We start from the raw sequence: 17,610 nt of genomic DNA, 5'->3' as shown, positions 1-17,610 counted from the left end.
TTTATTTAATTTTAATTTTAATTCAAATATTCTTATTATAATATTTCATAAAACATAATTAAGTATTAAATATTTAAATATTTTAACATATAAAATATATATGATAGCAACCATTTGTAGATCTATTCTCCATAGATAAATTTGTACTTTATGACGATATTTTGAGTTGTTTTGTCGGATCAATTGTTCAAAATATGTCTTCACCCAAATTCAATGAAAGAAATAAGACTATCCATTTATTAAATGAACCAAACTTGCCTGATATACTTGACAACAATGTAGTTGAAAGTCACTTTCGATGTATTTTCAACGATGGAACTAAACATATTAATGGTATTAATTTATTTGGTAGGCATTACTCAATAAAAAAAAGCTCAAGTTATCAAGGAGTTATAGCGGGAAAATTATTTTTTTTGTAATTTTCTATATTTTATAATTTAAAATAACAATATATTTAAATTTTCGAAAAGAAAAAGTCAAACTAACAAGAAAAGTCACTATCCCTTTAATAGTACGTGATGATTATAAGATAATATTTGTTCATAATTTTTCTTAATCATGGACAACACACACCATGGTAAACGTAGTTGCTTGTACTTGAGGAATATAATACTCCCTTTAATCACTAAGGATTGGTTCAAGTTCCTAGCATGTTTCGGTTTTGTAATGAATCAAATCCAATATAAAAGATATTAAATGAACTAGAATGGAAAATTAACGTCAACCGTGCAAGCACAAGCTTATTGAGCTGACAGATTACAACAACAAACATTTGTTATAAACATTCAAATGGAAATTGAAGCGTGGATGGATTGATTGATACTAACAAATACTTTCATTTTTTCAATACACAAACGATGATAAGAAGATTCAACTTGGAAAATTTAGTGTCGGAGCTCACCACTTTACTTTGCTGCTTCATCCTACAATTTGAGTTTGCTCAGTTCAATCTTTTTGACTGGATATGTGTATGCCTCATAGTTGATTTGCTGCCCCAGGCAACTTAGCTTTGTAAGTGTAGTTATCAGATCAACCTGGGATAGCAGAATTACATAATCGAGTTTAAAACAAGACCCGGGTTTAATGTTTAACATGAAGTAATTACGATTTTCGTGTCGAACTTGACAACCATTCAAAGATGCTAGATTGAAATACAGAGAAACAACGAACGAACCTCATAATCCGTCTGGGACACAGTTTCTCGGCTCCGCTGGTACTTTTGAACCCAAGGAGAAACATCTGGATCAGTAACTAGCAAGGCCTCTGTTGCATTCTGGTCTGGACCCAAGAATGCAGACATCACAGCTAGCTGATCATCCGATACGAGAAAAAAAATGACCGAGATTAGGGTGCACACATGATGATTGTGACCGAATAAGACATGAAGGCTGTTGCACTCCAAAGTGGGGCAAACGGGAGGTACAGGGAAGAAAACAATATACATGAAAACGTTAAACATGTCAAAATCACCATTCCTCTTTTACATGGACTTCTATCATGCTTGTGAGTTCAAGCATGTCTTTTTGGCACTTTGATGGGTTTAGTGAAGATTAAGAAGAAAGTGACTGTAATAAAAGCGCGAAACAAGGAACTACCTGACGGGGACCAAAGCCGATTGCTTTGAACTTATCTTTCATTTCTTGCACGTTTGCTTTCTCCCAAAGAGGCACTCTTCCCTCCGGGTCTGGCTCTTCAGCATCACTTCGTCCAAACTGTCTATCAAACAAGCCCCACTGTTGGAGCAATATAACAGTAACAGTATCAATACTAATGAACTGCCAACTTCAATCATATTTGTAGTATTTAGTACTTCAAACTCAAGGCGAAAATACCAGTAATAGATTAGATCATGCTAATTGCTAAACAACAGATGATAGCATTTTCACTTAAAGAAAAGGACCTGTCCGTTTGAACCATACGCCGCATATAATGTTCTTCCTTTCTCTTCGTTCCCACCGCATTTGCGAATAGCAGCAGCCAGAAAAGTAGACTTGACGGCGGTTTGAGCTGGATAGAATAAACAAATGCAATGTCCGGTGAATTAGCATTATCAAGAGAGATAGCTATGACAGAGGGCATAATTTCACCTGCATATTGGATGAGATCTGAGTATGAGATAGGTCCTCCCTTGGAATATAAATCAATCTCCTTCTTTGCTTCATCTAACAAACTCACAGCAGCTGAAAGCCCCTTATTTTCAGGTCGGCTTAACTCTGAGCTTTAAGCAAGAAAAAGAAGTCAAGGAAGAAAGTTAAGATTTGAATAAGAAGCTAAAACAATGATTCTACTGAGCCGCAGAAAAGGGGAAGGTTTAAGCACCGAGTAACCGAGGACAAAAAATGTGAATGGCAAAAAAAAAAAAAATGGAAAACAAGGCAAAACTAATCTCCAAATTTCTCAGTTAGAATTATTCAACTTAAAGTCAAGGCATCTACTTCCATGTTAAAATATACAAACAGCACAATGGTAAACAAGATCTTAGTGTCAGTGCTCAGTAAACTAAAAGGTTACCAGACTTACATTTGTGAAGTATTTTACGTAGTTCCTAAGAACAGAATTATACTTGAGATAACGCTGTGTAAAACCAAGACATACCTAAAACGAATGGATCCATTTGGGCCACCAGATTTTGTAGCCTACAAACTTAAGCAGTAGAAAGTTATTATATTTATTTCCCCATCTCATATAGCAAATTAAAGAGGAAACTGAAAACCTTGTTAACAAATATCATGAATCTGACCTTGTCATAAGTCACAGCATCATTCAGTGCCAAAGTTAGCAGGGAGGGGACAATATCTGGATTTTCCTGAAATTCATGATTGAAACATAACAATAACAAGATCCAATGCTAATTGCTAAACCATAACCTAAGACCACAAACACAACTTATTTGTATTTTGCTGTAGGAAAGGGATAAGGATCGGTAAATATACCTTTATAGCTGTATACAAGGTGTCCTTAATACTTGCTGCAGAAGATAAGTGTGGAATATAATTCAGAATACCATAGTAGTTTCAAGGTGAAACTGTACTAGTGTATATATGGGGAACTTTACTTACAGAGGAACTCAGAGCGCTGTCTACGTTGTATCAAATCAGCAGCACTTGCCATTTCAACCCATGACCCTGAGCTTCCAAGGAATTCCTAAAACACAGATCAAAACTGGCACAAACTTATCACCGCATTATCATCGAAAGCACACATACATTCATCTTATGGCACAGTTAATGGAGATTTATTGCTACATATCTACTTAAGTAGCTTAAATGGTTTTAAACAGGTTAATTAAAACATTGATAGAGTTGTAGAGAAAGAGAAAAGTAGGTGTTACCAAACCAACTGTAGCTCCAATGCATTTGAGAACATCTCTACGACGGAAGCCATATTCAGAAGAAACATCAACAGGTTGGGTTTTAGTACAACGAATAGCACCCTGATGGTTTCAACACGAAACAATGAGTTTTGCATTTCAAAGCAAATATAGTGAAAACAAAAGCAACTTACAGGCCGAGAGAGGGATCTATTGGCAGCAATAGAGGTAGGAATAGAATTCAAAGAGGGGTCAGGGACAGGGGCGAGTGAAACCAAAGAAGGCGTTGTTGAAAGGAAAGACACCCTCATTGCCTAAGATTCTACTTCTTCGTTTCTTGCTTGGCAGAGAGCAGATATGTGATGTGCTTGCTACAAAGGTACGTGTAGAATGCGCAATAGAGTAAATGATTTTGTATCATCCTTATCTCTATCTATTCATCTATGTATCTCGATTCTTATTGGTGGGGGGCAAATTCTTGAGACTTGTCTCCAAGTATGGGATGAGTTAATGGACCCAAATTGCTAGTTTTTGTTTAAGCCCATATAAATTACAAACGAATCTGTTGCCGCCATGGGGTACCTTGGTTGATTTTATTACAGAAAGAGTTTATCTTAATTTTCTAGTTTTCACTCTGAATTTTACATGATAGGAAATTTGGAATAAGAAAAAATGTAAAAAAAAGAAGGCAAAAGGTCACCTAAGGCCCTGTAATTTTGAAAAAAGATCAATGTGACACTTATATTCTTTTTTGCACTCAATGTAAACCTCGAACTTAGAAAAAGAATCCAATGTGGCCTTTTGACCTAATAGTTTTTTTCGTTGACTGTTACAATCATGATGTGGCACTTCATGGAATTGATGTGGCGGTTCACGGTACTGACATGACAGTTCACAGTAACTGGTGACATGGCTGATGATATGACAGATGGACTAAATTAGTTTTTCAAATTCAAGGGCCAAATTGATTTTTTAAAAAGTTCAAGGGCTTATTTGATGTTTTTTTAAAATACAAATATTTTAAATTTAAAATATATGATAAGTATATTTATATTGATGTTTGACAATCAGATTATTAAAATACTAGTTGTAGGAAAAGTTATGGAAGTATATATTATGTTTTCCTTGAAGTAGTTGTGAATTCACATCATCCTTATTTTCATTGATAGAAGAATAACTATTTTGATTGGCTTTTTTATGTAATTTCAATGAAAAATAAAATAGTAAATTAAATTAAATAATAATATTTTAAAATTAAATATAATATATATTTTATTTAATAAATAATACTAATAATTAATGATACTTTTATATTTAACACTTTCACATTTTAATATTTTAAATTTTAAAATATTAATATTTTTTAAAAAATAAATAAGTACTTAAACTTAAAAAAAATCAATTTGGCCATCAAACTTGAAAAAAAATCAATTTAACCTATCTGTCTTGTCATCAACCACGTCAGCATCATTGACCGTCACGTCAACATTGTGAGGTGCCACATTATCATCGTAACAGTCAACGACAAAAACTGTTGATTAGAAGATCACATTAGATTCTTTTTCTAAGTTTAAATGTCACATTGAATTTTTAAAAAAAAATGAAGGTCACACTGGTTTTTTTTCTTCAAAAATACATAGGCCTCAAATACCAATTTACCTAAAAAACAATAGTGAAAATAATTGCAAACTTTTTTATACGCCAGTAAGATGATGTGCACTTCTTACATGTAAAAGATTGCATGTGTACTTTGTACACGTGTAAGATGTTAGGGGATATTTGATTCGCAAAAAAAAAATTATCAAGAGGAATAATATTTTCCGGAATCACATACCCACATTTAATTTAGAAGCATTCTTTTCAAAGGTAATAAAGCATTCCCTACAATAGTGTTTTTTGGGGTTTTCCCGGGAATGTAATTCCCCGTGTTTTCTTAGGAATTAGACAACTTCCTCTTTAGGACAATAATGCCCTTGAAATAATATGACTATTTCAAAATGATCATTCCTTTTGTGCATAATTACATTGATATAAATTATTTACGATATAAATATTTATTTATGTGAATTTCTATATTTATCTATAAGATAAAGATATTGATATACATTATTATTATATCTCTAATATCCATTGATATTAGAGTTGTATATTACATTTACTACTTATAGATATAAATACGGAGGTTAGAGAAAACATTATATACAACATATTGATATAATAGAACACTTTTTTCTCTTTATTCTTATATCTCCTCTCCTTCTTGTTTTTATTATTGCTTTATTTAGTTTATTTCACAATATGTTATCAACATGACTTGCTAAGAAGTAATAATTTTATCGAAGATCATATTTACCATATATAATTTTTCATTTGAGATCTTAGACAATAAGATCATATTTCCAATCATCAATACACCATAATTTCATATAAGTATATTTTATTTGTATATATATATATATATATATTACATTTGATTAAATTTTAGCCACATTCATATAATAGCATGGTTATAGTATTATTTTATTCATCAGTGTATTACCTCAATTTGTTTGAAATAACACCTATGAGACAAAGATAGAAGCCTTATTAAAAAAACCTCTATACACCTAATGGAGTAAAAAGAGTTCCCCTATAAGCCGATACAATGCATATTTCTCCGGGCCCCTGGTGTATGGTCAAGCCGGTTAGCTACATAATACTGGGGCAGCCAGAATCAATACAACGTTTTCCACATGTAGCACATTAAACATCTAAGAGCATTCGACATGAGATTACCATTCACTAGAAGAAGGGTTGGCATCTAACTATTTGACCACCCTAGCTAGTTATCAACCTGTTGAAACACGCATGACACCTTGAATCGGTGGACTACCAACACATTTTCTCCACTTTCATTAATTTCAGTCGCCTGCTAGGATAAGGATTTGACTAGGAAGGAATGCATCAAATGTAACTATACACCAGACAATTAGGTCTTCAACAATGCAGCTAACAAGATTAACACTAGAGCCAAGGATCGATTGTGCACTAAACGAAATTGAACAGCAGGGTCCCTCCGAAACGTGTTGGAGAAGTCAATAATTACGGCTGACAGGGGGGCACCGCCTATGTTTTTTTTCAATAAAAGGCTAGAGTTTTTCAGCAAAAAGGGCACCGAATTTGGTGCCCCAATATTTTATTGAAATTAAAATTGGGTTAATTATTTTTTAGCCACTTCACTCTTTAGGGTATTTACAAGATTAATCCTTAAGCTTCAACTATAAATACCCTAGCTCATTTAGCTTCAAAATCATCCCCAAATCTTCCAGTTCTCTCTCAAGTGTGTTTTGTAAACACCTGTAATTTTTTCTCTTTAGTAAAAGATCTACAGCAGTCCGGAGACGTAAGCACAATTGGCTGAACTCCGTTATCAATTTTTCGGGTATTATTTTTCCGCTTTTATTTCGTATTCTCACTAATCTGGCTATAGGGAAATTACTCATACTCGGTTTATTTCCCAACAACTGGTAATCAGAGCTTTTGGTTGTAAGTTTTGTCAATTTTTTTTGCGAGGTTACTATTCATTACTATTCACGTGAATAGTAAATTTTGTGAATAGTGAAATTTTGTCGGCAATACGAATTTTTCGACGGAGGTGTTCTAATACACGGTAGTTCGCAAGAATTGTCAGAAACGATCCAAACGAATCCAGATTCGAGTGGGAGCGATGACTGCAGACAAAGGGAAGGTGAAAATTGAAAAGTTCGATGGTGCGGACTTTGGCTTTTGGAAGATGCAGATTGAAGATTTTCTGTACCAGAAAAATCTATATCAACCCCTCTCAGGAAAGCAACCAGAGGGCATGAAGAATGAAGACTGGGCTCTTCTCGATAGACAAGCCCTCGGAGTTATCCGACTGACGTTATCCCGCAATGTTGCTTTCAACATAGCAAAGGAAAAGACCACGGCGGGTCTTATGGTAACTCTCTCCAGTATGTATGAGAAGCCATCAGCCTCAAAAAAAGTTCACTTGATGAGGCAATTATTCAATTTGCGGATGGCGGATGGGGCATCAATGGCTCAACACCTAAATGAACTCAACACTATCACAACCCAGTTGAGTTCCATGGAAATTGAATTCGATGATGAAGTTCGAGCTTTAATTCTCTTATCATCTCTACCAGACAGTTGGAATGTTACTGTTACAGCAGTCAGTAGCTCGTCGGGAAACAACAAATTAAAATTCGATGATGTTCGAGATCTGGTATTGAGTGAAGAAATTCGACGAAGAGAATCGGGTGAAGCATCAACCTCCTCAGCCTTGCACACGAAGTCTAGAGGGAGAACTTCAGAAAGAAATTCAAATCGTGGCAGATCAAAATCCAGAAGGGGAAAATCAATAACGGGAAAGAAAGATTTTACCTGTTATAACTGCGGCAAAAATGGTCACTTTAAAAGAGATTGCCGAGCACTGAAGAAAAATATTGGCGCACAGGATTCTGCCAACGTGACAGAGGAGACAGGTGATGCCATGATTCTAAGCGTCAACAGTCCGATTGAATCCTGGATCTTGGATTCAGGGGCATCTTTCCACTCCACCCTATGCCGAGAAATCATGCAAAACTATTTCAGTGGTGATTTTGGGAAGGTTCATCTAGCCGATGATGAAACCTTGAAGATCATCGGAAAAGGAGACATCCGATTAAAGTTGCCAAACCAGACCACTTGGACGCTGAAAGGAGTGAGACATATTCCTGGCCTCAAAAGAAATTTGATTTCTGTAGGACAGCTTGATGGTGAAGGATTTAGCACAACCTTTTCAGGCTATGAATGGAAGATTACTAAAGGAGCACTCGTCATTGCTCGTGGTAAGAAAACTGGTACTCTCTATATATCCTCAAATTTAGAGAATATCATTGCAGTAGCAGATGCTGATGGAAAATCAAACCTATGACACCAAAGGCTTGGCCATATGAGCGAGAAAGGGATGAAGACACTTTTGTCAAAGGGGAAGTTGTCGGATCTAAAGAATGTAGATGTCGGACTATGCGAGGATTGCATCTTTGGCAAACAAAAGAAAGTAAGCTTTGGAAAGATTGGTAAGACACCCAAGGCTGAAAAGTTAGAGTTGGTTCATATTGATGTATGGGGACCATCTCCAGTTCCATCTCTTGTAGGCTCACTATATTATGTCACCTTCATCGATGATTCTACAAGGAATGTGTGGGTTTATTTTCTGAAGAAGAAATCAGAAGTCTTTGATACCTTCAGAAAATGGAAGGCCATGGTGGAAAATGAGACTGGTCTGAAAGTCAAACGGTTGAGGTCTGATAATGGAAGAGAGTACAGAAATAGGAGATTCAGAGACTTCTGCACAAACAATGGGATCAAGATGGAGACAACAGTTCTCATGACACCGCAGCAGAATGGCGTAGCAGAGCGCATGAACAAAACTCTGAATGAACGTGCCAGAAGCATGAGGATACATGCTGGATTGCCCAAATTTCTATGGGCTGAAGCTATCAACACTGCAACTTACCTGATCAACCGTGGGCCCTCAGTTCCTTTGGATGGCAGAATACCAGAGGAAGTTTGGAGCAAGAAAGAAATAAACTTTTCACACTTAAGAGTGTTTGGTTGTATTTCTTATGTACACATAGACTCTGCTGAAAGAAGTAAACTTGATGCTAAGTCCAACAAATGTGCCTTTGTTGGTTATGGAGGTGATGAGTTCGGTTATCGGTTTTGGGACTATGAAAATCGGAAGATCATCAGAAGCAGAGATGTCATTTTCAATGAGAATGTGATGTACAAAGACAGGTCAACTGTAGAATCAAGCAGTTCAAATAGCAAAGCTGAAACAAAGGAATTTACTGAGTTCGAGGAGATTTCTGGAAATGATGTTCAGATCAATCCTGAAGCAGTTCAAGAAGAACCAGGCACACCGGAACTAAGACGCTCCTCCATAATTCCTAAACCAACCCAACGATATTCTCCTTCTTTGCACTACTTGTTGCTGACTGACAATGGTGAACCAGAGTGCTATGATGAAGCTATGCAAGTGGAGGATTTAGTCAAGTGGGAGTCTTCCATGAAAGATGAGATGGACTCGCTTATGTCAAATCAGATATGGGAATTAGTTGAATTACCACCAGGTAAGAAAGCGCTCCATAACAAGTGGATCTACAGGATCAAAGAAGAGCACGATGGGAACAAACGCTACAAAGCAAGATTGGTTGTCAAAGGTTTTCAGTAAAAGGAAGGTATTGACTACAATGAAATTTTCTCTCCAGTTGTAAAACTGTCTACAATCAGGCTGGTGTTGAAAATTGTAGCTGTAGAAAATTTACATCTTGAGCAGTTAGATGTAAAGACAGCTTTCCTTCATGGTGATTTGGAGGAAGAAATCTATATGAGGCAACCAGAAGGCTTTATAGAGGCAGGCAAGAAAAACATGGTATGTGGGTTGAAGAAGAGCTTGTATGGTTTAAAACAAGCTCCTAGACAGTGGTACAAGAAGTTCGATAGCTTCATGAGTAGCAATGATTTTACCAGATGCCAAGCAGATCATTGTTGTTACATCAAGAGGTTCGAAAATAGCTTTATTATTTTATTATTGTACGTTGATGACATGCTCGTTGCAGGCTCAGACATGCAAGAGATTATACACTTGAAGCAAGAATTGTCAAAGCAGTTTGCTATGAAGGATATGGGCGCTGCAAAGCAGATTCTTGGGATGAGGATCAAGAGAGATAAAAAGTCGGGGACTTTGATGTTATCACAAGCTGAGTACATCAACAAAGTACTCTCCATGTTCAACATGCAAGATGCTAAACCAGTAAGTACACCTTTAGGTGTTCATTTCAGACTCTCCAAAGAACAGTCACCAAAGACGGAGAAAGAACGTGCACACATGGTGAAAGTGACGTATGCCTTAGCAATTGGAAGTCTGATGTATGCCATGGTTTGTACTAGACCAGATATTGCTCATGTAGTGGGAGCTGTTAGCAGGTACATGAATAATCCGGGCAAAGTACACTGGGAAGCAGTCAAATGGATCCTCATATATCTGCGGGGTACTACAAACAAAGCACTTTGTTTCAAATGTGGAGATACTATACTGACAGGCTATGTAGATGCTGACTTAGCCGGAAATATTGACATCAGAAAGTGCACTACAGGGTATGTCTATACTCTAGGAGGAACTGCAGTGAGTTGGGTTTCTCAACTACAGAAGATAGTTGTTCTCTCCACAACTGAAGCAGAATATGTCGCTGTTACGGAAGCCAGCAAAGAGATGGTCTGGCTCCAAAGTTTCTTGGAAGAATTAGGCAAGAAACAAGAAAACAATGTCTTGTACTGCGATAGTCAAAGTGCTATCCATCTAGCAAAAAATCCGTCTTTTCATTCCAGGACGAAGCATATACAATTAAGATATCATTTTATCCGGTCTCTTCTGGAAGATGGGATTTTGAAACTTGAAAAGATTAGTGGAGCTCAAAATCCGGCAGACATGTTGACAAAGACGGTGACCACGGACAAACTGAAGTTGTGTTCAGCTTCAGTTGGCATGCTAGAGTAACAAGACTAGAAATGCTGCTGCATTGATCGAGGTGTGAAGACAGATTAAAATCAGTCTTCAAGTGGGAGATTGTTGGAGAAGTCAAGAATTGCGGCTGACAGGGGGGCACCGCCTATGTTTTTTTTCAATAAAAGGCTAGAGTTTTACAGCAAAAGGGGCACCGAATTCAGTGCCCCAATATTTTATTGAAATTAAAATTGAGTTAATTATTTTTTAGCCACTGCACTCTTTAGGGTATTTATAAGATTAGTCCTTAAGCTTCAACTATAAATGCCCTAGCTCATTTAGCTTCAAAATCATCCCAAAATCTTCCAGTTCTCTCTCAAGTGTGTTTTGTAAACACCTGTAATTTTTTCTCTTTAGTAAAAGATCTGCAGCAGTCCGGAGACGTAAGCACAATTGGCTGAACTCCGTTATCAATTTTTCGAGTATTATTTTTTCCGCTTTTATTTCGTATTCTCACTAATCTTGCTATAGGAAAATTACTCATACTCGATTTATTTCCCAACAAAACGAACACTTAAAACACTTTTTACCCTTTTATCTCAGATGTAAAAGCGATAGCTTCTGCCTTCTAAACCCCTTGGAACCGCCCTACTCACCAAAGACCAAATATAAGGTATCTTCCTTATGGTCCTTTCTTTTGCAAGATTATGAGCATCGAGATTCCTCTCCATGTACACAAAATTGATGGTCCAAGAGAATCGCTCGCATAAGGCCGATACTTTGCTTACCAGATCGGTGCAAGCAAGAGGAGCTAAGATGAGGTTTTTTTTATCCATTTGACAGCGATCATGCTATCAGATTCGAGTTGAAGCTTGCCATTGTATTCGTTTTCTAGTCCTAAAATGATGTGTCCTGCTTCTAAGAAAGGAGTAAATTCTGCATTTAAAGGATTCAACAGCCCAATAAATCTAGAAAATTGAAGAAGCAAACCCTTGTCTGATTCCGAAGGATTTCAACAAAATCAACCAATCCACAGCTATCAACAACAGCATTTACATTTATCTTTAACATCCCTATGGGTGGGGTAATCCATGAACCTTGTAGAGGTCTTTGACTTTTGCGGTTTAGGATTGATACATTCGCAAGGCTGCTTGTGAAGTCATTTATGGATAAGATTGACTCCGACCATTTGCTTTTAGCCCATGAGCCAATTCTTAGGACTGCAATATCGAAGATGCGACCATGCTCAAGCTGCTTATTGTCAAATAAAGATTTATTCCTTTCCAGCCAGATGGTCTAGACCATTGCAAAAAAGCTACCAGCCAAATAAGTTTACAAGAGGGTTTTACATGAATGTTGTCCCATAACATTAGAAAACATTTTAAAGATTTTGGGATTACGATCTTCATATTCCATTGATTACACCGTGCCTGCTAAACTCTCCACGACACTTCGTAATGGCAGAAAATATGGTCCATCGTTTCCATTTCTTTATCACATAAACACAATTATTTGTGGATATGCATCCATTGTTTCTTTTTACAATTCCACTCGAACTGGCACGTGACCCTAGATTATTTTCCACATAAATGCCTCCACCTTAGGATGTGCTAAACCCTGCCCAAACCAAATTCCAAAACCGATCTGCATTGACACTTACATTCTTGGTGAGATTACAATATGATTTAGGTGTATACAACCCCGATGAAACCCCCTTCATTTAAATCGTGTCCATGCTCAAGGAATTGAGAGAAACACTACTAAAAGTGTTTGTGAAATTGGTCCAGTGCTCCAATTCCCAATTGAAAAGTCACTTCCTCAATGGGATAGCCCATCTCCAATGGTCGTTTACAAAAGTCCCAAACTCTGCCACTTTACAGCCATTTTTTAAGGCAAGGGCGAAGATACGAGGGAAAGCTGTCTTGAGAGGTATATGTTTCTTGTGAATTCATTATTAGGGAGAGCTGGGGGACGAGTGATAATGTGCCACAACCAAGATCCCTTCCTACCTTTACTGATGTTGGGCAGTAAGCTCATTTGATTCCCACTAGAAGTAGCAACTACTAATCGTTTCCAAAGGTTGTTTAGTTCGATCCCATATCTCTAAATCCATTTAATAGTGATCTATTCCGAGTTCTGACATTAATCAAGCCGAGCCCCCAATTTCTTTTGGCCTTACTATATTCTCCAAGTTAACCCAGTGAATTCGACGGTTAAAAGAGGAACCCCATAAAAATCTTGCAGTCAACCTATTTATTTCTTTCAGTCCCGATCGGCAGTTTGAAAATCGATATGTTGGATAAGACCGACCTGACCAAAGTTAGTTTACCACCAAAAGAGAGGATTCTGCCTTTCCACCAATTTAACCTACATACTGGATCTTTTCCATGATCGGTTTCCACAAAACTTTAGAGTTGCATATATGCCCCAACGGGAGACCTAAATAAATTACGGACAAAAGCTCAACTCCGCATTTAATAGCACTTGCCCATGAGTTCAGTACACTTTCTTCTACGTTATCACCTAGCAATTTTGTCTTATTCATGTTTAATTTAAAGCCGGAAGCAATGCCAAAAACCCTCAGAACTCTCTTGATGTTTATTACGTGTTGTTTTGACGCATCTACAAAGATTATGAGATCATCCGTGAATTTCAGATGGGAGAGTAACAACTCCTCTCAACCCACCTTGACTCCTTTAATTAGACCCTGCTGCAATGATGCTTAGATCACTATACAAAGAGATTCTCCAACTATGTTGAACAGGAAAGGGACAGGGGGCACCTTTGTCTAAGACCCCTTCTAATGTTGAACTTGCCCGATGGAACCCCATTTACTAGAACCGACACAGAGGCTGTTGAAACACAGAGACTAATATACTTTTGCCATTTTTGCCCAAAACCCATCTTCTCCATAATCAAATCCAAGAACTTCCAATCCACACAGTCATACACTTTTTTTGAAGTCTGCTGTAATGATGACTGCTTCGCACTTATTCCGTCTCAGAGTCTATTATCTAATTTTCAATGAGGGCGCAATCTGCAATCTGTTTGCCCGAAATGAAAGCAAATTGACTCTCCCCAATTACTTCATTGATACAAGTCTTCTTGCAAGGACCCGAGCAAGAATCATGTACAGATTGCCCATTAAACTTATTAGCCTAAAATCGTTAACTGATTTAGGCGATGCTACCTTGGGAATAAGCGCGATGAAAGAGTGGTTGATTAAGGGATCTAGTAAATGACCTTGGTAAAAAACTCAACAAACTTCATTACTTCACTCTTAACAAGGTGCCACAATTTCTTGAAGAATTCTATTATTAAAATCGTCGGGACCTGGGTCTCATGACCCATCAGACGAGTTGATAGCTTCACATACTTCTTCTACTAAGAAAGGTCTTTCTAAAGCTTGGGAGGAGTGTTCATTTAGCATTTTGAAATCGCCTTCCAAATTCTTTACCGGCACGGTTCGCACCTCATTGTAGGATAATCTAAAGTGATTCTCAAATGCCCTTCTAATGGATTTAGGATCACTGAGAGTTTTTTCACCCACTCGAATGAAGGATATCAAGTTGCTCTTTTGCCTCATAGATGCACACGTGTGAAAAAACTTAGTGTTTCTATATCCTCCTTTAAACCACTTGAGGTGAGATTTTTGTATCCATTCCATCTCTTCTCATCTAAGTCTCGACCAAAATGATGCTCTCAAACAATTGGATTTCCTTCCATACATTTTCCGGATTGGTTGAAACCACTAGATCAGTTTCCAGCTTAGAAATTTGCGCTTCCAGTTCTTCTATAGAGATAACGTCTCTTAATCTAAACTCCTTGCTCCACTGTTTAGAGGCAGATTTAATAACCTTATGAAGCTTCGCCATCTCCATACCATGGTTACTTCTACAGTCTTCTTCACGATATGCACAAACTCAGGTTCGTCTGTCCAGAAATTGAAGTACTTTAACGGTATGATTCCCTTTTCTAGGACATCCTCCTTTAGTAGTAATAGTTTGTGCTGTGATATAGCATCTGTTGGTGTGCTTTGAAAGATTTTTGGAAACGGAGGTAGCACTTCTAGCAAGACTAGGAAGCGATCAAGCCTACATTCTGTACTGGATGATCCTCCTCTATACCATGTAAAGGTGTTACTCGTGAGTGGAAGGTCTACCAGATTGTTAACATAAATGAAGTCCCTAAAAAAATTGGAAGCATATTCATTCATCGATCCCCCATGTTTTCCTCTTTCGATTTCACCTGATTGAAATCACCCCAAAATCACCAGGAAATTTTGTCCTTGAATAACCTCGGATAGTGAATCAAGAGACACCCTTCTCTCCCTCTACATCGTTGGGTGCGTATATATTCAACAACCCACATCTCTTCTTCTTCTCACAAAAAAGTCCCAATTAGAAAATTATAATTGGGATGGATGATTTTACCTTCTATGAGAAAGAATCTTTGGTCCATAATGGATATGAGACCTGATGCTCCATGCGACTGAGAGAATGTCAAAATATCTGGGTTTGAGCCCCAAATTTTGTTCAGTAGCCCTAGTTTCTCCACTTACAACTTTGATTCCTCCAGGAATGCAACACGGACCTTTCTCGTTGAGATTAATTATTTAACCGCTCTAAGTTTCTCTGCTCGCCCTAATCCTCTCACGGTCCATGATACGAAGCAGTAATTCATTAAAGAGGGATAACAAACACTGAAGGAATCACTTGCAATCTGGTCTATCTGCCTCCGTCCTTGGCATCGAGCTCTTAAAGCCAATTGATGACTAATTCTTTCGAGCCTTCAAATTCTAGGCACACCTTTCTCCCAACTTCGAAGGTTTACTTCCTATTTTCATCATCTGGAGATGAGCTTGGAAATACCACCACGTTTTCTTGCTCTTGCCTTTTGTTACTTCTCTTTTTTAATTGGTTTTTGGACTTTCTTTTTCCTTTTGTTTGTCTTTTGGGACCTTTTACCCACTTTTTGAATTTATCCAGACCCTCTCTTAGGCCCGAGAGATTCCACCTCTTGAATGATCTGGGCCCACTCTATTCTCATTAGTCAACAGTAACTGGCCTAGCTTGTTCTAGAAGTCCTCTAATTGAGATTCTGTGAAGTCAATGAACTCAACTGACACCTCTTGAAGCCTCAATCCATTTGATATTGATTGCTTCACGAAGTCCAAACCCAGCACATTACACTGGATCCCATTCTCGTGCAAGTCCAATAAGGGTATCGGTTCCGCTCCAAAAATGATGAGCACTTCGTTAAGCCCCACTCCGTTTGGTAAGATCGAATTGGCATGAGATGGACATTCTTCCGTCTCCTTTGTGTCCCCCGTAGGTCTTGTCACCTCATCATTATTTGTGTCAGGGTGGTCCTCGGAACATAGACCATAATTAATGTTGGCATTGCATGGATTGAGAGACGAAGCGTCGTGGGTATCCTCTTTCTGGTTAGCAGATGGAGAAGAACTGTCAATGAAAACCCGGTTATCGGCGAAATCCTCCGTTTTTATTTTGATTATGTGGATGGTCTCGTGGATCAAAATTGATACGCTATTAGGAATATTGGAGACTTTTCGGACTTGCAACAATATCTTCACCTGATCGAAATGCCTCAGATTCAGAGTGTCTTCATCGATCTTGATCACTTCACCCCAACTGCTAATAAGCTCCTGAAAGAAAACTGTTTCAAACGATCAGGGGAACATCTTCCAATAGCATCCAAGCTTTAACTCTTCTTTTCCCTTCATAACCCTCTAGTAACTCAAATTCATCGAACTAAAGCCTCGTCATATCTTCTCTATTCTCCCAAAACTGAACACGCTTAGAGTTTAATTGGAACCAGATGATTACCAGATGACCAAACCATGGACAAACATTTTCTTCAATACCATCAGACAAACACTTCCGGTATCATCTCAATGTTTTACATGGTTTCTATTTGCCCTACCAGACAACAGTTCGTCCAATCTACATTCGCTCGAGGAAAAAATATGTTCCTGGATGTATTCTTTCGTGGTTGATCAGGTCCCAATCCCATCCATTTTTTTTCTTTAACAACTGTAGCCTCAATCACTTCATTGATGTTTCTGTTTTGAACTACTTCGATTATCTGGTTTTCTCTATTTGTCATCTCTGCTGCACTTTTCGATTCGATTAACGCCTCCTTATACACCCTACTATCTCTCACAGCCCATTGAACCTTCTTGTTGCTTTTATTAGGCTTTGAACCTCCCATCTGCAAATTCACCTGGTTCTTTGCAAGGTAGACTCTTATGGGGAAACCGTCCATCATCATTCCATTACTTTTAGATACAACTTTCTGAGCTGCGACGATGATGTGAAACCTAATAAACGCGAAAGTGGTTGTCTTTGCTCTTCGCCTTATGTTATTTTATGCAATGAAAACGTCTAAGACCACCCCCTACGTCTGGAACCATTCCTTGAGTGACTGGTGATGGATTCTCCCATTGACATTATCCACTTACACTGAGACGCCTAGTCACCAACGATAATCTCTGTTTTGGTTGGTTCTCCTCTCCATAGTTTTGATTATATGTGCAGTTTATGTTCCAGTACATATTTTGCACCCGTGATTCTGGTTTGCAACAAGTTAGAAAATTAGATAGAAACCATAAGATTTGGATCTTGTAGAAGGACTAAAAATAAGGGGCTGGAGAGTCTTCTTTCTGTTACAAATCGTGGGCATTCGCGGAATTATTATAATTTCATAAATGAAATTAAAAAAATACTTATTATTTCATACCCCTCACTTGAATTAAATGACATGTAATCTT

General features: G+C 37.6%; 1 protein-coding gene across 1 annotated transcript; it reads right to left on the bottom strand.

Annotated features, from left to right (window-relative positions):
- Window positions 1-714: 714 nt before the first annotated feature.
- Window positions 715-13,901, bottom strand: LOC120130113 (thylakoid lumenal 29 kDa protein, chloroplastic). The gene is made up of 12 exons (XM_039147443.1): window positions 13,891-13,901; window positions 3,505-3,635; window positions 3,332-3,433; window positions 3,060-3,144; window positions 2,934-2,968; window positions 2,741-2,806; window positions 2,596-2,636; window positions 2,088-2,218; window positions 1,901-2,007; window positions 1,596-1,733; window positions 1,175-1,309; window positions 715-1,034 (listed from the first exon to the last, which is right to left on the bottom strand). The coding sequence occupies exons 2-12, from the start codon at window positions 3,619-3,621 to the stop codon at window positions 924-926; spliced, it is 1,068 nt and encodes a 355-aa protein (XP_039003374.1). The 5' UTR covers window positions 3,622-3,635; window positions 13,891-13,901; the 3' UTR covers window positions 715-923.
- Between the last annotated feature and the right edge of the window lie 3,709 nt (window positions 13,902-17,610).

This window comes from Hibiscus syriacus, unplaced genomic scaffold (assembly GCF_006381635.1).
Source record: "Hibiscus syriacus cultivar Baekdansim isolate YM2019G1 unplaced genomic scaffold, ASM638163v2 tig00110511_pilon, whole genome shotgun sequence".
Taxonomy (NCBI): Eukaryota; Viridiplantae; Streptophyta; class Magnoliopsida; order Malvales; family Malvaceae; genus Hibiscus; species Hibiscus syriacus.
The sequence above is the reverse complement of the archived record's forward strand: the minus strand, read 5'-3'. Positions and strand labels throughout refer to the sequence as shown.